The 23,767-nt window shown below is 46.1% G+C and overlaps 1 protein-coding gene across 4 annotated transcripts in view; it reads right to left on the reverse strand.

The window, feature by feature from the left end:
* Nucleotides 1-7,166, reverse strand: part of LOC123755842 (mucin-19) — a 29,718-nt gene extending 22,552 nt beyond the window's left edge. The window contains exons 1-2 of one of the 4 annotated variants that reach the window (XM_045738724.2): nt 7,010-7,166; nt 3,755-3,844 (exon numbers count right to left, since the gene is read on the reverse strand). In XM_045738724.2, the coding sequence (XP_045594680.2) occupies nt 3,755-3,824 (70 nt within the window). In that variant the 5' untranslated portion in view covers nt 3,825-3,844; nt 7,010-7,166. Of the gene's footprint in view, nt 1-3,754; nt 3,845-5,528; nt 5,669-6,921 lie in introns of those variants that run through there. The other 3 variants (XM_045738728.2, XM_069300161.1, XM_045738731.2) reach the window with 3 other exon arrangements.
* Between the last annotated feature and the right edge of the window lie 16,601 nt (nt 7,167-23,767).

Raw genomic sequence — 23,767 nt, forward strand, 5'->3', positions numbered from 1 at the left:
CATGATACTGACCTGTACAGTGTTTACTGTCTTGATGGTGTGTGTAATGGATGTGGTAGGGACAGGACTTGTGTGGAACATGATGTTGTTGTTGTTGTGTAATTCCCCAACTCTAGTTACACAATAAGAACTACATGGTGTTACTAGACTTACACAATAGGAGCTTATCTTCCTTATAAGCTTTCATATGATATTTTGAAGCTTGTGGTGGATTTGGCATACACTACCCCTCATTTATTTTATTTCATTCATCTGAAACTGTTTATCCAAGAATTTTTGTGTGTGTTTTCAGCCTCTATGTCAATTTTAAACTTTATCTTATGACTCCATGTTCTCAATGTTGCATATTTAAAATATTCCTCTATGATTTTTCCTGGCGATTGCAGAGGTGATCATATCGCCTCTTTCTTCCGACTACTAGTTTTGGCACACAGTATTAATACCTCCAGCCCCTTCGATATCTTTCACATTTATAATTCAGGATCTATTTAATAAAATGCTTTTGCATATTTAATGATTTATTGATTTCTTTTCTGAAATATGACCACCATACAACTGCTGAGTATTATAATTTAGGTATCTTATGTTGAGAAAATTTTGTTTTTAACATTTGTTAATTTATAAATTTAAATGCAATTCTGAAATTAGCCAGTGTAGTATAGGCTCATCTTACCATGCCCTTAAAGTGGTTCTTTGGTCACAGTTTACTTTCTGGCACCACTACTAGAGCTCTTCCTTGCCCCAAGTTCCTTAAGTGTCTTTTCCCATCAACTGTAAGTCGATTGTGGACTGGATTAGCGTATTCCATATTCCATTACTGGCCATTTGTCAACATTGAAATTCTATTTGCCATTTGTTGATCCATGTGCTTGTTTATCTTGTTCATCGTATTCTTCCCACTCAGGATCACTTGTAAGCATGTTCTTATAACTCTGTATCCCTTCAAGTAGATCATTTATATATATATATATATATATATATATATATATATATATATATATATATATATATATATATATATATATATATATATATATATATATATATAAAATACATTACTGGCACTAATTCTCAACCTTTTGGAACTGCTTGCTAGTGACGTTCCTTCATTGTGACTGTCTCTATATCACAGATGTCATTTTTTTTATCTTGGGGAAACTTTTCATCCATGCTTGCAGTCTGCCTGTCACCTCCACACTGCTGCTTACCTTCCAGAACAGCCACTTGTGGGACTATCAAATGCCATTTTTAATTCCAGATAAATACTTAGAAACCTATAGTATCTGTTATGTTATAGAAACAAATATCTATTTGATATTCCAAGAGTGCGACTTAACCAAACAGAAATGCTCCGCAAATCAAGGGTGCAGAGCACCCCTTTCTCAACCAGTTTAAGAGAAAAACTAAGTACTACTTAATCAACTCCACGTAATCTACCTTTCCTCCTAAATGTCAACCTATGGTTTGCTATTATCAAAGATTAATGACTAACTTGTAAAACTGTTGATATCTGCCATGTATAAGCCAAAAAGCCTCAAAAACTGTCAGTATACTCTAAAATCATATGTTCCAAACTCTGCTTTCCTCATTATATTATGCGCTAATCTATCCTTATCTTACATATGGTATCTGTACATGGGGTTCTACTACTGCAAATTACCTCAAGCCCATCATCACTCGGCAAATAACTGCTATCAGAACAGTAACTATTTTCAGACAACACACAGCCCCTCTTTTTAAATCCCTGAACATACACTCACTCCACACATTCTCTTGTGTCATTTTAATGTATAAAACCTTGTTCCTAAATGTAAATCCTGATCTGAAACTGTTCCTTGATAGATGTAACAAAACCCATAATCACCACACCAGAAATAAATATCCGATATCCCCAGATTCAAACTAAATCTGTGCAAAAACTATGCAAATAAAGGGACCAAATCTATGGAACTTACTCCCTAACAAATTAAAAAGCTGTCCAATCTATGCCTTATTCAAAAGTATAACCAAAAAGTACCTAATTTCATCATCATGGTTTCCTACCTAGTGCTTCAAACTCGCACTGTATCCTGGGGCACCTGCTCCCCCAATATATGTGCCCAAGACATGAAACTTCACATTGCAATCATTGCTATCAACTTACATCATAGTTGTTATGTTAGACGCACATTTTGCTACAATGTACCTATTAATATTCTTCAAATTTTCTTACAATTTATCTATTAATAATTTTTATTTTTGCTACAAATTACCTACTGAAAATTATCTTTTAGATTAAGGACCTGCCCGAAACACTATGCTTGTTAGCGGCTTTGAAAGAATGTAAAAACATCTATGCTATGTACTGTCATAAATCAAAAGTATCATCTTAAAATTGAACAAATAAATAAGAGAAAATTGTATTCCATCTATTTAGAAAGTTAAAATTACTATCTGCTGTTCTGTTGCAATTTCTGCTGTTCTATTCAACGTGTAATTATTGTCATTCTTTTTTCTACTTCAGTTCAATTCTTGCTCTTTGATCTCGGTTACTTTTAAGTCTTAGTTTTTAAGTTTATTTTTCCACATCTTGCTCGAAATGTTGTGAATATTAGTGGCTTTAGATATAGTATATACAAGCTCTATGTAGAAATTTAAAATTCTTCCTTTAACTCATTTGGTATGTACATATGCTTTTCCCTCAATAAAATTACCATTATCATTTCTTTCAAGATATTCTACCAATTTGGTTTTAAATATTTTCTGTAAAGTTACTTGACTTCCACATCTGTCAGTAATAACAGAGTATAGTATATTGGGTCTTGAATGTCACTTCTGTTGTTTAGCCAGGGATTATACTTGCCAGTTTATGTACAAAGAATCCCTGCATGGTATACTGAATTACAAAATTAGTAATTAGTATACCATAAGATGCAGCCCGCATTACTATAAATATAATGGGAGAATCCATAAATAAGCTTTTATGGAACAATAAATTTACATCGTAAATGTAAATATACAATACTGTAATCCATCTGCCCTGTACATAGAGAATATGCTCACATTTACCTACCTGTATCCTCAAATGAAATAAAAAACCTAGATAAATTAATTTAACCTATTACAAATTATATACAATACTGTTCATATATATATTAGTTTAGCTCACAAACAATTTTAACCCATTACCTCCATGTAACAAGACTCAAATTCTCTCGTATCCTTTAACAAAAATGATTTTTTTATTGTACATGTATATGCTTCATAAATATTGGTAGTATTACCTAAGCAAATAATATCCATATTATTAACAACTACATTGCCCTACTCATTTACAATATGTAATAATTTGCCAGAATGTTTATTTTTACAGTACTAACCTCATGTTCTTAATTTATCTTGCCCTAACCAAAATTGCATTAGTTCTGCTAGCTTTAGACTTGCCTAAAATACTGAGCCCAACAATGGCCTTGATTACATGAGTACAGTAAATGTATCTATTCCCATGTAAAGTTTTTTAATTAGTAAATGTTTAACATTACTGTACAAGGAGTAATTTTTGTACAGAACATTTTCCCTCCCCCCCCCCTTCCATAAAAAAAAAAAAATACAACTGCAATGAGTTCTGCAGATCAAAATTAATCACGAACAATGGGGACCCTCCACAAGCCACTGGATTCCCATCTCTGCCACGGCCACTAGAGTGAGCGGTCATCAGGCAAATACAGGAAAATACACTAAACAGTACTAGTACATATAGATATTTGTAATGTACCGTGGAAGAGTGATGGCTGTCCTCCCTCTCTGTTCCTCATCATTTCCTGCATGCACAACATTGCATCCATCTTCTTTATTTGTTATTCAGCTGAAAAGTAATGCTGCTTGTTAATATGTTAACAATGTTAATATATTATATAACATAATATATAACATAATATATGCGATGTTTTTTGAGTACATAGCATTGCCCGAAACACTATGCATGTTAGTCGCTTTGCAAGAGTGTAAAAATATCACTAATGTAATCTCTCAAACCCATTGTACCTTCTTGTAAATAAAATTATTATTATTATTATTATTATTATTATTATTATTATATAAGGAATATGGTAATAAGGAGTTAGAGAGGAGAATTAAGACAACAATAAAGTAATAATTACAATAATAATCAAAATAGTTTTATTAAGAATACAAGATTACAGTATAATTTGTATGCATATTAGGCTCTTCTACTTTTATAATGCCACTAATCATGCATAGTCATGCTAAACATTACAACGTTGCGTCATTAACGGGATTAGTGACCAAGTTGACAGCCTTCCCCTGGATCAATGAGGAACTTCAGTAAGCCTAGTAGGCTCCCCTGTCCTTAACAATGGCATGCCATAAAGATGACTTCTGAATCACAACTGGTATAGGTAAATGGTGAATATTGAATCATCTTATACAGCTTCTTATACAGGCATACTTCTCATGCCTGTATCAGAATTAAAATAAAAAAGTACTTAGTACTTTAAAGTACTAAAAGTACTTAGTAATTGACAGCAAATACTCTGAATACTTTACATCAGTGTTCACACTAGAGAGATTAGACATCCTATTACCCACACAAATACTGTACGTACTGGTATTTGAAAGAGGTGAAGAGAACAAATTAAGGCACATACCCACATCATGCAACAATCATGACCATAATTGACAAACTAAAAAAACCCAAAACTCCAGGTATGGATGGAATTCAATCCAAAGTCCTAAAGGAACCGACAGATAAACTATGCCTACTACAAACTTTTTCAAAAAGATCTCTGGACCAAGGGATAGTTTCCCTAGATTGAAAATATGCAAATGTCACCCATATTAAAAAAAAAAATGCAGAAAGAGCTCAGCTGAAAACTACCGTCCAGACAGCTTGACCTCACACATCTGTAAGCTCATGGAGATTATCCTAAGCAAAGGAATCATTCCCCATCTCTCAGTGAACAATGTAGAAAAATCAATGCAACATGGGTTTGTTAAAAACGGATCCTGCCTTGCAGGCCTGTTCACATTTTTGGAAACGGCAACCAGCTATTCAGACAAAGGACTTCCAGTAGATGTATTATAACAGACTTTATAAAGCTTTTGATAAGGTACCAAATGAAAGACTAGCAAGGAAATTACAAGCACGTGGAATAAATAATAGAATATTATAATGGATGAATAACATTTAAAACAAAGAAAGCAAATGATAGTGTTAAACAGAAATGAATCTGACTGGCAAAAAGTGGTGAGTTGGGTACCACAAGTATCCATTCTGGGGGCCAACCCTTTTTGTTATATACAGTACATCTATGACAGATGAGAATATTATACACCACATCAAATTTGCACATGACACTAAGATTTATGGTAAAGCAGGAAGTGAAAATTATATTGAGGCCTTACAAAGAGATCTATATGAACTCTACAAATGGTCAGAAGATTGGCAAATGCTTGTTGACAGTGAAAAATACAAGACCTTGCTTGTGGGACATAACAGTCCACGTCACAGCTTCCAAATTAACTATTACCTTGCAGCAGATTGTAGAAGAAAACAGCCTTGGTGACTAGCCATATAATGCAGCACTCCAGGTGATAAGCCATGTATCACAGCACCTGACATGATATGGCCTATCACACCACCCCATATTTAATTGAATTTACCCAAGGGCCACTAACACTAGTAACCTCAACGACGACAGAAAGCCAGTGGCTTGTCAAAGATCCTCCCCCCCATTTGTTGTAATGAATTTTTCCAGCTAGATGTTAAAGTTCAGAGTTTTGGCATTTACAGCTTTGGCGGGCAAGTGGTTCTATACGTTTATAACCCTGTGGGTGTAAAAGCATCTATTTTCAGTCCAACACTGACTTGAGCTGGAAACCATTACTCCTTGTTAGGGTTACAAATGACCTTTTGAAGAAGTTGTCCAGATCAACATCCTCCAAATTGTTCAGCACAATATTTTGAACGTTTCAATGGGATCAGTTCTATCATGTCTGGTTTGCAGTGTTCGTCTTGTGGCCCTTGTGGCCCGGAGTTGTACTTTCTCCAAAGCAGCTATGTCTTTCTGAAGACAGAGGTCTAAATGCTTGGATACAATAATCCAAGTGGGGTCACACTAGAGATTTATGCAGATTTTCTGAAAAGTTGTTTCAGTGGTAGGCATAGTTCATCTGCCAGTTCCTTTAAAACTTTGGATTGAATTCCATTCACACCTGGGGCTTTTGAGTCCTCTAGGTTGTCGATGCTTTTCCTGATTTGGTCACATTTTATGGGTATAGCCCCATATATATATATACTCATAAAATGGCACAGTGTCCTCACCCAGCCCTTCGCGAGTGCTTTGTCCTGGGTTCGTCTCCTGGCCGGGGAGGATTGACTGGGCGCCAATCTTTAACTAACCACTGTTCACCCAGTAGTGAATGTGTTAAACGATTTGGCGGGTCGTATTCCTTGGAAAATTAGGATTAAGGACCTGCCCAAAACACCGAGTGCTGGTGGCTTTTCAAGAATGAAACAACTATTGTTCATACAAATACGACGGTGCCCAATACGGCAAGTACATACGACGGTGCCCAATACGGCAAGTATACATGTCAGTGCCCAATATGGCAAGTATATATGATGGTGTCCAATATGGTAACTACATATGAGTGCCCCATATGGCAACTACATATGTAAGTGTCTGATATGGCAACTACACATGACAGTACCCCCATATGGCAACTACACACGAGTGCCCCATATGGCAACTACACATGACAGTGCCCCATATGGCAACTACACACGAGTGCCCCATATGGCAACTACACATGACAGTGCCCCATATGGCAACTACACACGACAGTGCTCCATATGGCAACTACACATGACAGTGCCCCATATGGCAACTACACACGACAGTGCCCCCAAAGAAATCTAACCATTCCAATAAAGCGCTGCGCTCTCTTAGACACCGGCCAGTCCCCCACAACGCGCACAACTGAAACACAAACAGTAGCTCAAAATTACTCATAAAATGAAGTTATTATGACGGTTCTTAAGCTCTCGTGAGCCCCAACATGATGCATCACGGGACTGGAACTTGTACACGACCCGAGAGCACCCTTGTAACCGCCTCGATTCGTCTTATTGTCCACCTTCTCACTAAAAACATAAGTACTCAACTACTCTGAAGAGTAAGACAGGAAAGCTTTAGTGTATTGTCACAGCTGGCAGCCTCGGCGCGGCTCCTCACTCCACTCACCCTCAACAGATGGCAGCACCTCGGCCGCGTTTTCTGACTTATCCATTTTCTGTGGAGAATACACAAATTTTGAAATATTTTATCCCTGTAGTTTCCTGGGGGCCATTATTTCACTAGTTATAAGTTAATTTAATATTCCTAATCATAAACGATATGAGGGGTGAGTTTGCTTGCTTGACCTGCATGATTTGAATCTAGTCTGCTAGCCTGTACCAGCGAAATTTGGGTAGACTATGATAATTTCTTCTAATATAATAATACTACTTGATAATACTAATTGATAATACTAATTAATAATAATAATAATAATAATAATAATAATAATTATAATAATTATAATAATAATTATAATAATTATAATAATAATTATAATAATAGGAGCTGCTGGTACAGGCTCGCGTAAGGTTCCTTCACTCTTGAGATCTCCATGAGTGAATGCAACAGGGAACAACTGGAGGCATCTCCCGCCATTTGGTCTAAAATCATTAATAACATGTCGTTCATCAACATATTACATGGTGTTGGGGAAGAGTATGGCGTGTGTTGACACCGTGTACAGTTAGTTGCTCACCGCTAGGGAGTCTTCACCCACCTCCCATACGTATTGAATTTGATTTTCAAATTCAATTTGAATTTAATGATACTCCAGCCTAGTCTTGACAATTACAATGTCACACGGTCTAGTGAAAGCGCTATGCTGCACGCACATATACACTTCTCTTCTAAACTCCTTCTCTACTGCAATTTATCTGAGAGCCGACCTCTCTAGTGGCCTCGACGGGGACAGGAAGCCGACTCTTTGTCAGAGGTCCCCCCCCCATTGTTCCTAAGGAATCTTTCCAGCCGGAATTTTGAACTTGCATTAATGTCATAGTATTTGTGGGGGCGGCCAGCGCTTGTCTTCTCCCTCCACTGTGTCTTGTAGAGCGTGAAGCTCTTGCCTCTTGTATGCCCTGTATCTGCTTGTATGCCCTGAATGTTATTATATGCCCTGTATGTTATTGTATGCTATTGCATGTCTTGTACGCTCTTGTATGTCCCTGTACATTCGTGTATGCTCTTGTATGCCCTGTATACTCTTGTATGCTTTATGCTTGTAGGCCTTGTATACTCTTGTAAGTTCTGTGTGCTTTTGTATGCGCTGCATGCTCTAGTATGCCCTGTATACACTTGTATGCTCTGCACGCTCTTGTATTCCCTGTATGCTCTTGTATGCTCTGTATGCTTTTGCATGCCGTGTAAGCTCTTGTATGCTCTTGTATGTCCTGCACGCTCTAGTATGCCCTGTATGCACCTGTATGCTCTTGTATGCCCTGTATGGTCCTGTATGCTCTTGTATGCCCTGTATGCTCCTTTATGTTCCTGTATGCCCTGTATGCTCCTGTATGCTCTGTATGCTCTTGTATGCCCTGTATGCTCTGTATGCTATTGTATGCCCTGTATGTTCTTGTATGTCCTGTATTCTCTGTATGCTCTTGTATGCCGTGTATGCTCCTCTATGCCCTGTATGCGGTTGTATGCCCCTTGAACATGTGATCCGGATTAATATCCTCCAACTTGTTCAGTATTTTACAAGTTGGGATGACATGTGAGCGTGTCGTGTGAGACGAGGGACAAGCGGTTGAGTACTGGATGAGATCACGCTAAGGTTAAAACAAAGAAAACGGAGAGTCGTCCTTAGGGGAAATGTATCTGACCGGAGGAAAGTGTTGTGTCGTGTGCCGCTAGGGGGCCATGTTGGGGCCATGTTGGGGCCATGTTGGGGCCACCTTGGGGGCCATCTTGGGAGCCATCTTGGGGGACCATCTTGGCGGCCATCTTGGGGGGCCATGTTGGGGTCATCCCTTATTGGCATACACATCAAAAACATGTATGAGAATATCACAAACAAAATGATCAACTTTGCAGGTGAGACAAAGATCTATGAAGGAGAGACCCAATATACGTGTGTGTTAGAACCCAACTGTTCCCGTACACGCTCCATGCTTCCTGAAGGTGGTGTGGACCCTGTCTTTACCGCACCTTGAGGCAGGTCGGAAGCTGCCGCCGAAAATTTAGGTTCAATACACTTATACATATATTGGGTCCTTCCTTCACGCGTTACGGAACTGTAGCAAAGTTCCTTCACTAAGATCTATGGTAAAGTAGGAAGTGACAATGATATTGAGGCCTGACGGAGGCGTTTGGGGGCCACATTCAGGCTGTGGTTCCGTGCAGCCCAAGACGTCCCTCACGCTGCGTGACACAGCGTGACACAGCCCTCCTCTCTGCCACACTGTAGAAAATCAACCGTTTTGCCTAACCAGACACGTACAAACCTAAGCAACCCACCTAACCTACCGCGATATATTCACTGCGTCAATATTACGGTGCTGTAATATTCCACACTACGCCGCATTATAATCTACTTAGTCGGTTCCGTAACTAACGCGACGTGTGAGAGGACTGGCAATACCTGCGCTCAAGTGCAAGACTTAACCCTCCACCAGCGCTCCCAGTCACCGCTCAAGCAAGTTTATCCAGACAACACAATACATCACCAGAGGCTACAGTAACTTAGACTCTTATAACCCACTATTACAACTCCTCCAAGAATGTTAAATATAGTCGAGAAAGACTACCAAACAGTATTTTTGTTCTAGGGAATACGTTTGGAGGAAATAAAACTAACGTGGAGCTCCGTTTAATTATATGTTTCTGTGCGGCGTGAGACCCTTGTTATCAGACCTCTTAGGCGCTGCCTCTTTGTTTCATGCGGAAAAGCGCGGGAAAACTGGATGGCCGCGTTGTGTTTGGGGCCCGCCTGCCGGAAGTGACGTCATCACCCCTCGCTCCTGCCGGAAGTTGCCTCCATCAGCCTCTAGATAAGGCATTTTGGACCTTGGGTGGAGGACGACTGGGTGCCAAACTCGCGCGCCTCGGCCGCGTGTGATAGGGCGGGCAAGGAGGAGAGCTGGCCCTTGAAATAACGGCCGAAGAATTTTGGAAAGAGCGTAGATACACAGCGGTATTCCGAATTGATTTTGTAAAGCTTGTAAAACGTGCTCTCTCTGAAATGCTGCCTGGCTGGCTGGCTGGCTGAGTGATTGGCTGGGTAGCTGAGTGACTGGCTGACTGCTGGCTGCATGAGTGACTGGCTGACTCCTGGCTGCATGACTGACTGACTGGCTTGATAGCAGAGTGACTGGCTGGCTAGCTGAGTGACTGATTGACTGGCTGGCTGGCTGGCTGAATGACTGACTGATTGGCTTGATAGCAGAGTGACTGGCTGGCTAGCTGAGTGACTGATTGACTGGCTGGCTGGCTTGCTGAGTGACTGGATGGCCGTCTGGGTGGCTGCATGACTGGCTGGCCGAGTGACTGACTAGGAGCTGGGAGACTGGCTGAAAGGCTCGCTGGCTGAGTGACTGGCTGACCAGCTGCGTGATTGAATGGCTATTTGAGTAATGCGCCAAGGGGCCATGTGGCCTCCTGGAGGCTGGTGCAGGAGGTACCAGGGGCCATGTGGCCTCCTGGAGGCTGGTGCAGGAGGTACCAGGGTCCATGTGGCCTCCTGGAGGCTGGTGTAGGAGGTACCAGGGGCAATGTGGCCTCCTGGAGGCTGGTGTAGGAGGTACCAGGGGCCATGTGGCCTCCTGGAGGCTGGTGTAGGAGGTACCAGGGGCCATGTGGCCTCCTGGAGGCTGGTGTAGGAGGTACCAGGGGCCATGTGGCCTCCTGGAGGCTGGTGCAGGAGGTACCAGGGGCCATGTGGCCTCCTGGAGGCTGGTGCAGGAGGTACCAGGGGCCATGTGGCCTCCTGGAGGCTGGTGTAGGAGGTACCAGGGGCCATGTGGCCTCCTGGAGGCTGGTGTAGGAGGTACCAGGGGCCATGTGCCCTCCTGGAGGCTGGTGTAGGAGGTACCAGGGACCATGTACCCTCCTGAAGGCTGGTGTAGGAGGTACCAGGGGCCATGTGGCCTCCTGGAGGCTGGTGCAGGAGGTACCAGGGGCCATGTGGCCTCCTGGAGGTCAGTGCAGGAGGTACCAGGGGCCATGTGACCTCCTGGAGGCTGGTGCAGGAGGTACCAGGGGCCATGTGGCTTCCTGGAGGCTGGTGCAGGAGGTACCAGGGGCCATGTGGCCTCATAGAGGCTGGTGTAGGAGGTACCAGGGGCCATGTGGCCTCCTGGAGGTCAGTGTAGGAGGTACCAGGGGCCATGTGACCTCCTGGAGGCTGGTGTAGGAGGTACCAGAGGCCATGTGGCCTCCTGGAGGCTGGTGCAGGAGGTACCAGGAGCCATGTGGCCTCCTGGAGGCTGGTGTAGGAGGTACCAGGGGCCATGTGGCCTCCTGGAGGTCAGTGTAGGAGGTACCAGGGGCCATGTGACCTCCTGGAGGCTGGTGTAGGAGATACCAGGGGCCATGTGGCCTCCTGGAGGCTGGTGCAGGAGGTACCAGGAGCCATGTGGCCTCCTGGAGGCTGATGTAGGAGGTACCAGAGGCCATGTGCCCTCCTGGAGGCTGGTGTAGGAGGTACCAGGGGCCATGTACCCTCCTGGAGGCTGGTGTAGGAGGTACCAGGGGCCATGTGGCCTCCTGGAGGCTGGTGCAGGAGATACCAGGGGCCATGTGGCTCCTGGAGGCCAGTGTAGGAGGTACCAGGGGCCATATGACCTCCTGGAGGCTGGTGCAGGAGGTACCAGGGGCCATGTGGCCTCCTGGAGGTTAGTGTAGGAGGTACCAGGGGCCATGTGGCCTCCTGGAGGTCTGTGTAGGAGGTACCAGGGGCTATGTGGCCTCCTTGAGGTCAGTGTAGGAGGTACCAGGGGCCATGTGGCCTCCTGGAGGTCAGTGTAGAAGGTACCAGGGTCCATGTGGCCTCCTGGAGGTCAGTGTCGGAGGGGCCATGTGGCCTCCTGGAGGTCAGTATAGGAGGTACCAGGGGCCATGTGGCCTCCTGGAGGCTGGTGCAGGAGGTACCAGAGGCCATGTGGCCTCCTGGAGGCCAGTGTAGGAGGTACCAGAAGCCATGTGGCCTTCTGGAGGCTGGTGTAGGAGGTACCAGAGGCCATGTGGCCTCCTGGAGGCCAGTGTAGGAGGTACCAGAGGCCAAGTGGCCTCCTGGAGGCCAGTGTAGGAGGTACCAGGGGCCATGTGGCCTCCTGGAGGCTGGTGCAGGAGGTACCAGAGGCCATGTGGCCTCCTGGAGGCTGGTGCAGGAGGTACCAGAGGCCATGTGGCCCTCCTGGAGGCCAGTGTAGGAGGTACCAGAGGCCATGTGGCCTCCTGGAGGCTGGTGCAGGAGGTACCAGAGGCCATGTGGCCTCCTGGAGGCTGGTGCAGGAGGTACCAGAGGCCATGTGGCCCTCCTGGAGGCCAGTGTAGGAGGTACCAGAGGCCATGTGGCCTCCTGGAGGCTGGTGTAGGAGGTACCAGAGGCCATGTGGCCTCCTGGAGGCCAGTGTAGGAGGTACCAGAGGCCAAGTGGCCTCCTGGAGGCCAGTGTAGGAGGTACCAGGGGCCATGTGGCCTCCTAGAGGCTGGTGCAGGAGGTACCAGAGGCCATGTGGCCTCCTGGAGACTGGTGCAGGAGGTACCAGGGGCCATGTGGCCTCCTGGAGGCTGATGCAGGAGGTACCAGGGGCCATGTGGCCTCCTGGAGGCCAGTGTAGGAGGTACCAGGGGCCATGTGGCCTCCGCCAAAGCTCCTGGGTTGCCTGAGCTACGATAAGAGCCGACACCCGCGATAATAAGACCTCACGTGATTATTAATAAAAATTTACCTTAGTCCCTCTTCCTGGTCTGCTCCTGTGGGTTTCTCCACAATAGAGTTGAGGGTAATTTTAATTATTTATTAAAGAAAGTTTTGAGAAATGCAAATAAAGATGATTGTAATTTTAGTTTTAATTACTCTACAGGAATATTTTCACAGAATTTGTCTGAATATGTGGGATAAATTACGTCATACATGTGAATATTTCCTCAGGGATAAGTAAAGAAAACGGGAAGTGTGAGGATAGTCTAGGGTCGCCTGGCGCCACGTTTAACTTACTAAGGCGCCCCGAGCCCTCTCTGGGAGCTGGCGTCTAGGTCTGTACGTCGTGTATCTTTACGTCTCTATCTTACAGGCACAACAGGTTCGGTAGTACAGTTGGCTGCGTTGCCGACTAACCGTCGGGGATCCCGGGTTCGAATCCCGTGCGGTATATAAATGGTTGGGCAGTTTTTTTTCAATGCCTCTGTTCACCTAGCAATAAATAAGTAGTGTAGAGTTAAGCAACTGTTGTGGGCGTCAGTAGGTACACCTTGGGGGGGGGGCACCTCGACAGTAGCCCGTAGCAGCTGTCTAACTTCCACGTACCTATTTACTGCTAGCTGAACAGGCGCGGCAGGTTGAAATAAACTCTGCCCATTTGTTTCCGCCGCCGCCTGGAATCGAACCCGGACCCTTAGGACTGCGAATTCCGAGCGCTGTCCACTCAGCCGTCAGGCCCCCCCTTGTGTAGTCACCTAGTTGTGCTTGCGGGGCTCTGCTCTTTCGGCCCGCCTCTCAACTGTCAATCAGCTGTTACTAACTACTATTTTTTTTGTCCCACACCCCCCCCCCAGGAAGCAGCCCGCGACAGCTGACTAACACCCAGGTACCTATTTACTGCTAGGTAACAGGGGCATTAGGGTAAAAGAAACTCTGCCCATTGTTTCTCGCCGGCGCGCGGAATCGAACCCGGGACCCCAGGATCACGCGTCCAGCGTGCTGTCCGCTCAGCTACCGATGTGTGTGTGTGTGTGTGTGTGTGTGTGTGTGTGTGTGTGTGTGTGTGTGTGTGTGTGTGTGTGTGTGTGTGTGTGTGTGTGTGTGTGTATGCATGTACGTTTTACTGAATGTATGCAAATGTACTGACCACAATGTGCTTGTAGGGTCGAGGACAGTCTCCTGGGCCCCGCCTCTCCAGCTGACCGTTGCCTGGAGGCGTGACCCCTGACCCTGGTGCTCTTGTCATGTCTTCGACTCAAACTATTGAGATTAAATTTTCGTGCTCTATCATAACATCTTACGACTCACAGTTGGGGATCCCAGGTTCGACCTCCGGACGGGTCAGAAATGGTTGGGCGCTATTTCTTTCACGTAATGCCTCTGTTCACCATGCAATAAATAGGCCTATGTGAGTTAATCAACTGTTGTGGGTTGTACCTTCCTAACACTTCTGTTATCATGTGATCCTCAGTATAGCTTACAGTGTTCTCTTCTGGCTACAATCATTTTGTACGTTCATGCCTCTATACTGACCTATACGGGGCTCTATACTGACCTATACGGGGCTCTATACTGACCTATACGGGGCTCTATACTGACCTATACGGGGCTCTATACTGACCTATACGGGGCTCTATACTGACCTATACGGGGCTCTATACTGACCTATACGGGGCTCTATACTGACCTATACGGGGCTCTATACTGACCTATACGGGGCTCTATACTGACCTATACGGGGCTCTATACTGACCTATACGGGGCTCTATACTGACCTATACGGGGCTCTATACTGACCTGCACGGAGCTCTATACTGACCTATACGGGGCTCTATACTGACCTATACGGGGCTCTATACTGACCTATACGGGGCTCTATACTGACCTATACGGGGCTCTATACTGACCTATACGGGGCTCTATACTGACCTGTACGGGGCTCTATACTGACCTATACGGGGCTCTATACTGACCTATACGGGGCTCTATACTGACCTATACGGGGCTCTATACTGACCTATACGGGGCTCTATACTGACCTATACGGGGCTCTATACTGACCTATACGGGGCTCTATACTGACCTATACGGGGCTCTATACTGACCTATACGGGGCTCTATACTGACCTATACGGGGCTCTATACTGACCTATACGGGGCTCTATACTGACCTATACGGGGCTCTATACTGACCTATACGGGGCTCTATACTGACCTATACGGGGCTCTATACTGACCTATACGGGGCTCTATACTGACCTATACGGGGCTCTATACTGACCTATACGGGGCTCTATACTGACCTATACGGGGCTCTATACTGACCTATACGGGGCTCTATACTGACCTATACGGGGCTCTATACTGACCTGCACGGAGCTCTATACTGACCTATACGGGGCTCTATACTGACCTATACGGGGCTCTATACTGACCTATACGGGGCTCTATACTGACCTATACGGGGCTCTATACTGACCTATACGGGGCTCTATACTGACCTGTACGGGGCTCTATACTGACCTATACGGGGCTCTATACTGACCTATACGGGGCTCTATACTGACCTATACGGGGCTCTATACTGACCTATACGGGGCTCTATACTGACCTATACGGGGCTCTATACTGACCTATACGGGGCTCTATACTGACCTATACGGGGCTCTATACTGACCTATACGGGGCTCTATACTGACCTATACGGGGCTCTATACTGACCTATACGGGGCTCTATACTGACCTATACGGGGCTCTATACTGACCTATACGGGGCTCTATACTGACCTATACGGGGCTCTATACTGACCTATACGGGGCTCTATACTGACCTATACGGGGCTCTATACTGACCTATACGGGGCTCTATACTGACCTATACGGGGCTCTATACTGACCTATACGGGGCTCTATACTGACCTATACGGGGCTCTATACTGACCTATACGGGGCTCTATACTGACCTATACGGGGCTCTATACTGACCTATACGGGGCTCTATACTGACCTATACGGGGCTCTATACTGACCTATACGGGGCTCTATACTGACCTATACGGGGCTCTATACTGACCTATACGGGGCTCTATACTGACCTATACGGGGCTCTATACTGACCTATACGGGGCTCTATACTGACCTATACGGGGCTCTATACTGACCTATACGGGGCTCTATACTGACCTATACGGGGCTCTATACTGACCTATACGGGGCTCTATACTGACCTATACGGGGCTCTATACTGACCTATACGGGGCTCTATACTGACCTATACGGGGCTCTATACTGACCTATACGGGGCTCTATACTGACCTATACGGGGCTCTATACTGACCTATACGGGGCTCTATACTGACCAATGCGGGCATCTATACTGACCTATACGGGGCTCTATACTGACCAATGCGGGCATCTATACTGACCTATACGGGGCTCTATACTGACCTATACGGGGCTCTATACTGACCTATACGGGGCTCTATACTGACCTATACGGGGCTCTATACTGACCTATACGGGGCTCTATACTGACCAATGCGGGCATCTATACTGACCTATACGGGGCTCTATACTGACCTATACGGGGCTCTATACTGACCTATACGGGGCTCTATACTGACCAATGCGGGCATCTATACTGACCTACACGGGGCTCTATACTGACCTACACGGGGCCCTATACTGACCTACACGGGCCTCTATACTGACCTACACGGGGCTCTATACTGACCTACACGGGGATCTATACTGACCTACACGGGGCCCTATACTGACCTACACGGGCCTCTATACTGACCTACACGGGGCTCTATACTGACCTACACGGGGATCTATACTGACCTACACGGGGCCCTATACTGACCTACACGGGCCTCTATACTGACCTACACGGGGCTCTATACTGACCTACACGGGGATCTATACTGACCTACACGGGCCTCTATACTGACCTATACGGGGCTCTATACTGACCAATGCGGGCATCTATACTGACCTACACGGGCCTCTATACTGACCTACACGGGGCTCTATACTGACCTACATGGGGCTCTATACTGACCTACATGGGCCTCTATACTGACCTACACGGGGCTCTATACTGACCTGCACGGGGCTCTATACTGACCTACACGGGGCTCTATTCTGACCTGCACGGGGCTCTATACTGACCTACACGGGGCTCTATACTGACCTGCACGGGGTTCTATACTGACCTACACGGGCCTCTATACTGACCTACACGGGGCTCTATACTGACCTGCACGGGGCTCTATACTGACCTACACGGGGCTCTATTCTGACCTGCACGGGGCTCTATACTGACCTACACGGGGCTCTATACTGACCTGCACGGGGCTCTATACTGACCTACACGGGGCTCTATTCTGACCTGCACGGGGCTCTATACTGACCTACACGGGGCTCTATACTGACCTGCACGGGGTTCTATACTGACCTACACGGGCCTCTATACTGACCTACACGGGGCTCTATTCTGACCTGCACGGGGCTCTATACTGACCTACACGGGGCTCTATACTGACCTGCACGGGGTTCTATACTGACCTACACGGGCCTCTATACTGACCTACACGGGGCTCTATACTGACCTGCACGGGGCTCTATACTGACCTACACGGGGCTCTATTCTGACCTGCACGGGGCTCTATACTGACCTACACGGGGCTCTATACTGACCTGCACGGGGCTCTATACTGACCTACACGGGGCTCTATTCTGACCTGCACGGGGCTCTATACTGACCTACACGGGGCTCTATGCTGACCTGCACGGGGCTCTATACTGACCTACACGGGGCTCTATACTGACCTACACGGGGCTCTATACTGACCTACACGGGCCTCTATACTGACCTACACGGGGCTCTATACTGACCTACACGGGGCTCTATACTGACCTACACGGGGCTCTACACCAACACACACACACTCAACCCACCGCCACATACACTACGATGTTTACCAACAATAACCACTCCAGTTCCAGTCATTCATTAACAGCAATGTTGACAAATTCTCCTTCACACAACCAACAATATTACGACACCTTGAAGAGTGCGAGGAGTGAGGCATTCACGACGGAGGCAAACTGGGCGTCTCAGCCCACAATGAGCGGGGGGAGGGGTACCTGGGCCCACAATAAGGGGGGAAGGAGGAGTCTGAGCCCACAATAGAAGAGGGAACTTGTATAAAGGGGGGAAGGGGCAGGGGAGTGGGTGAAAGGGAGAGGGGTATAATGGTGTAGTGTAAGGGGAACTAAGGAGAGATATTGAGGGTGATGTGTCTGTCAGTCAAGACGCCAGGGGGAGATAATGAGATATGAGGAGGGAGGGAGGGAGGGAGAGAGGGAGGGAGGGAGGGAGGGAGGAAGGGAGGGAGAGAGGAAGGGAGGGGAGAAGGGAAGGGAACTACCAAAGCAAAGCACCAAGCCCTTACGACTATATAGCACTTGGAAGGGGTCATAATCTGGGATGGGACGAGGGGAAGGAATGATGCCCACACCTGGATGGTTTTAGATTTATAATTATGGCACGAATCTTCTCGATATTTCTTATGTTTTTCTTCATTGAAGCAGGAGGTGAAACATTAACTCTCCAAGGTACATTTTTACTTTTTATATGGGTCAGACGCCTAGTGATGCGTTTCGTAAGGTCTCTCCTTACATTCTCAAAGACAAATTGTACTGTGCTCAGCACCTGGCTATATCCTCTTACGTGAGGTGGTTAGGGGACATATGGATGAATGACATTACACGGAAGATATTAATAAGGTATTAATTGTATCAACATAGAGTGTGGCATGTTGGCAGCTTATGTTCTTTTGGCTGCTTCCGTTCGTGTTGGTCATTCGGTCCAGCTCTACGTTGGCTCGGGGTCTTGAAGTGAAGCACTGATTTCGCCCGAGGTCACAACATCGCAAATTTATTTCTGCTTCAGGTTTTGCAAGGACTTATTCTTTAATTAAACAGTCACTAAATATGTGTATAATTATATTTACTATAGTTGCCTCCGGTTACCAGGCATTGTTTCCCGTGGAAAATAAACGCCTTCCAGGGGGGGTTTATTTCACCCCCCCCCCTAGATAGGGGAAAATAAACATCCCCGTGGAAGGGAAAATTACGCCCCTCTCCCCCCTGGAATGGGCCTTAATTGCTGGAATAGTTGCATACAGATGGAATACCCCTGGGACACTTTTTCAATGCCCCTGGGGCACTGCTTGAAATATCCAAGGGATTGCTTGAGTGCCCATTTTGGCTCTGTTAGAATACACTCTGGGGCACTGGTAAAATACACTCTGGGGCACTGATAAAATACTCTCTGGGGCCCTGGTAAAATACCCACTTGGGCACTGATAAAATACCCTCGGGGGCACTGACAAAATACCCTCTGGGGCACTGACAAAATACCCTCTGGGGCACTTGTAAAATACCCTCGTGCACTGAGAGAATACCCTCTGGGGCACTGATAGAATAAACTCTGGGGCACTGATAAAATACCCACTGGGGCACTGATAAAATACCCTCTAGGGCACTGATAGAATACCCACTTGGGCACTGATAGAATAGCCTCTGGGACACTGAGAGAATACCCATTTGGGCAATGATAGAATACCCTCTGGGGCACTGGTAAAACACCATCTGGCGCACTTGTAAAATACCCTCTGGAACACTGGTAAAATACCATCTGGTGCACTGATAGAATACCCTCTGACGCCCTGATAAAATAACCTCTGGGCACAAATAGAATACCCTCTGGAGAACTGAAAAAATACCCTCTGGGGCACTGATAAACTACCCTCTTGGGCACTGATAGAATACCCTCTTGGGCACTGATAGAATACCCTCTGGGGCACTGATAGAATACCCTCTGGGGCACTGGTAAAATACACTCTTGGACACTGATAGAATACCCTCTAAGGCACTGGGAAAATACCCTCTTGGCCACTGATAAAATACCCTCTGAGGCACTGATATAATACCCTCTGAGGAACTGGTAAAATACCATCAAAAGCACTGATAGAATACCCTCTGAAGCACTGGTATAATACCCTCAAGGGCACTGGTAAAATACCCTCTGGGGGACTGATAAAATACCCTTTGGGGCACTGATAGATTACCCTCTGGGCCATTGATAAAATACCCTCTAGGGCACTGATAAAATACCCTCTTGGGTACTGATAAAATACCCTCTGGGGCACTGATAGAATACCCTCTGAAGCACTGTATAATACACCCTGGGGCACTGATAGAATACCCCCTGGGGCACTGATAGAATACCCTCTGGAGCACTGATATACCCTCCAGGGCACTGATAAAATACCATCTGGGGCACTGATAAAATACCCTCTGGGGCACTGGTAAAATACCCTCCGGGGCACTGGTAAAATACCCTCTTGGGCACTCATAAAATACCCTCTGGGGCACTGACAAAATACCCTCTGGGGTACTGGTAAAATACCCTCTGGGGCACTGATAGAATACCCTCTAGGGCACTGGTAAAATATCCTCTTGGACACTGATAAAATACCCTATGGGGCACTGGTAAAATACCCTCATGGGAACGGATAGAATACCCTCTAGGGCACTGATTAAATACCTTCTGGGGCACTGGTAAAATACCCTATTGGGCACTGATAGAATACCCTCTAGGGCACTCGTAAAATACCCTCTGGGGCTCAGGTAAAATACCCTTTTGGGCACTAATAGATTACTCTGTGGGGCACTGGTAAAATACCCTGTGGGGCACTGGTAAAATACCCTCTTGGGCACTGATAGAATACTCTCTTGGGCACTCGTAAAATACCCTCTGGGGCACTGAGAGAATACCCTCTTGGGCACTGATAGAATACCCTCTGGGGCACTGATAAAATACCCATTGGGGCACTGATAGATTACCTTCTGGGGCACTGGTAAAATACCCTCCGGAGCACTCGTAAAATACATTTTGGGGCACTGATAAAATACCCTCTGGGGCACTGATAAAATACCCTCTGGGGCACTGGTAAAATACCATTTTGGGCACTAGTAAAATACCCTCTTGGGCATTCATAAAATACCCTCTGGGGCACTGGTATAATACCCTCTGGGGCATTGATAGAATAAATTCTGGGGCACTGATAGAATACTCACTTGGGCACTGATAGAATACCCTCTTGGGCACTGATAGAATACCGTCTTGGGCACTGATAGAACACCCTCTGGGGCACTGGTAAAATACCCTCTGGGCACTTGTAAAGTACCCTTTTGGGCTCTCATAAAATACCCTCTGGGGCACGGATATAATACCCTCTGGGGCACTGGTAAAATACCCTCTTGGGAACCGATATAATACCCACTGGGGGCACTCGTAAAATACCCTCTTGGGCTCTCATAAAATACCCTCTGGAACACTGGTAAAATACCCTCTCGGGCACTGATGAAATACCCTCTAAGGCACTGGTAAAATACCCTCTTGGGCACTGATGAAATACCCTCTAAGGCACTGGTAAAATACCCTCTTGGGCACTGATAAAATACCCTCTGGGGCACTGATAAAATACCCTCTGGGGCACTGGTAAAATACCCTCTTGGGCACTGATAAAATACCCTCTGGGCACTGGTATAATACCCTATGGGGCACTGTTAAAATATCCTCAGGGGCACTGATAGAATACCCTCTGAAGCACTGGTATAATACCCTCTAGGGCACTGGTAAAATACCCTCTGGGGCACTGATAGAATACCCTCTGGGGCATTGATAAAATACCCTCTAGGGCACTTGTAAAATACCATCTGGTGCACTGATAGAATACCCTCTGACGCTCTGATAAAATAACCTCTGGGCACAAATAGAATACCCTCTGGAGAACTGAAAAATACCCTCTGGGGCACTGATAAACTACCCTCTTGGGCACTGATAGAATACCCTCTTGGGCACTGATAGAATACCCTCTGGGGCACTGATAGAATACCCTCTGGGGCACTGGTAAAATACACTCTTGGACACTGATAGAATACCCTCTAAGGCACTGGGAAAATACCCTCTTGGCCACTGATAAAATACCCTCTGGGGCACTGATATAATACCCTCTGAGGAACTGGTAAAATACCATCAAAAGCACTGATAGAATACCCTCTGAAGCACTGGTATAATACCCTCTGGGGCACTGATAGAATACCCTCTGGGGCACTGGTAAAATACTCTCTGGGGCACTGGTAAAATACCCTCTGAGGCACTGGTAAAATACCCTCTGAGGCACTGGTAAAATGCACTCTGGGCACGAAATAATATACTCTCTGAGCACTGATAAAATACCCTCTGGTGCACTGATAAAATGCCATCTTGGGCACTGAGAGAATACCCTCTTGGGCACTGATAGAATACCCTCTGGGGGACTGATAAAATACCCTTTGGGGCACTGATAGATTACCCTCTGGGCCATTGATAAAATACCCTCTAGGGCACTGATAAAATACCCTCTTGGGTACTGATAAAATACCCTCTGGGGCACTGATAGAATACCCTCTGAAGCACTGTATAATACACCCTGGGGCACTGATAGAATACCCTCTGGGGCACTGATAGAATACCCTCTGGAGCACTGATATACCCTCTAGGGCACTGATAAAATACCATCTGGGGCACTGATAAAATACCCTCTGGGGCACTGGTAAAATACCCTCCGGGGCACTGGTAAAATACCCTCTTGGGCACTCGTAAAATACCCTCTGGGGCACTGAAAAAATACCCTCTGGGGCACTGGTAAAATACCCTCTGGGGCACTGATAGAATACCCTCTGGGGCACTGGTAAAATATCCTCTTAGACACTGATAAAATACCCTATGGGGCACTGGTAAAATACCCTCATGGGAACGGATAGAATACCCTCTAGGGCACTGATTAAATACCTTCTGGGGCACTGGTAAAATACCCTATTGGGCACTGATAGAATACCCTCTAGGGCACTCGTAAAATACCCTCTGGGGCTCAGGTAAAATACCCTTTTGGGCACTAATAGATTACTCTGTGGGGCACTGGTAAAATACCCTGTGGGGCACTGGTAAAATACCCTCAGGGGCACTGGTAAAATACCCTCTTGGGCACTGATAGAATACTCTCTTGGGCACTCGTAAAATACCCTCTGGGGCACTGAGAGAATACCCTCTTGGGCACTGATAGAATACCCTCTGGGGCACTGATAAAATACCCATTGGGGCACTGATAGATTACCTTCTGGGGCACTGGTAAAATACCCTCCGGAGCACTCGTAAAATACATTCTGGGGCACTGATAAAATACCCTCTGGGGCACTGATAAAATACCCTCTGGGGCACTGGTAAAATACCTTTTTGGGCACTAGTAAAATACCCTCTTGAACACTGGTAAAATACCCCTCTTGGGCATTCATAAAATACCCTCTGGGGCACTGGTATAATACCCTCTGGGGCACTGATAGAATAAATTCTGGGGCACTGATAGAATACTCACTTGGGCACTGATAGAATACCCTCTTGGGCACTGATAGAATACCCTCTTGGGCACTGATAGAACACCCTCTGGGGCACTGGTAAAATACCCTCTGGGCACTGATAAAATACCCTCTGGGCACTTGTAAACTACCCTCTTGGGCTCTCATAAAATACCCTCTGGGGCACGGATATAATACCTCTGGGGCACTGGTAAAATACCCTCTTGGGAACTGATATAATACCCACTGGGGGCACTCGTAAAATACCCTCTTGGGCTCTCATAAAATACCCTCTGGGACACAGATAAAATACCCT

This window comes from Procambarus clarkii, chromosome 43 (assembly GCF_040958095.1).
Source record: "Procambarus clarkii isolate CNS0578487 chromosome 43, FALCON_Pclarkii_2.0, whole genome shotgun sequence".
Lineage (NCBI taxonomy): Eukaryota > Metazoa > Arthropoda > Malacostraca > Decapoda > Cambaridae > Procambarus > Procambarus clarkii.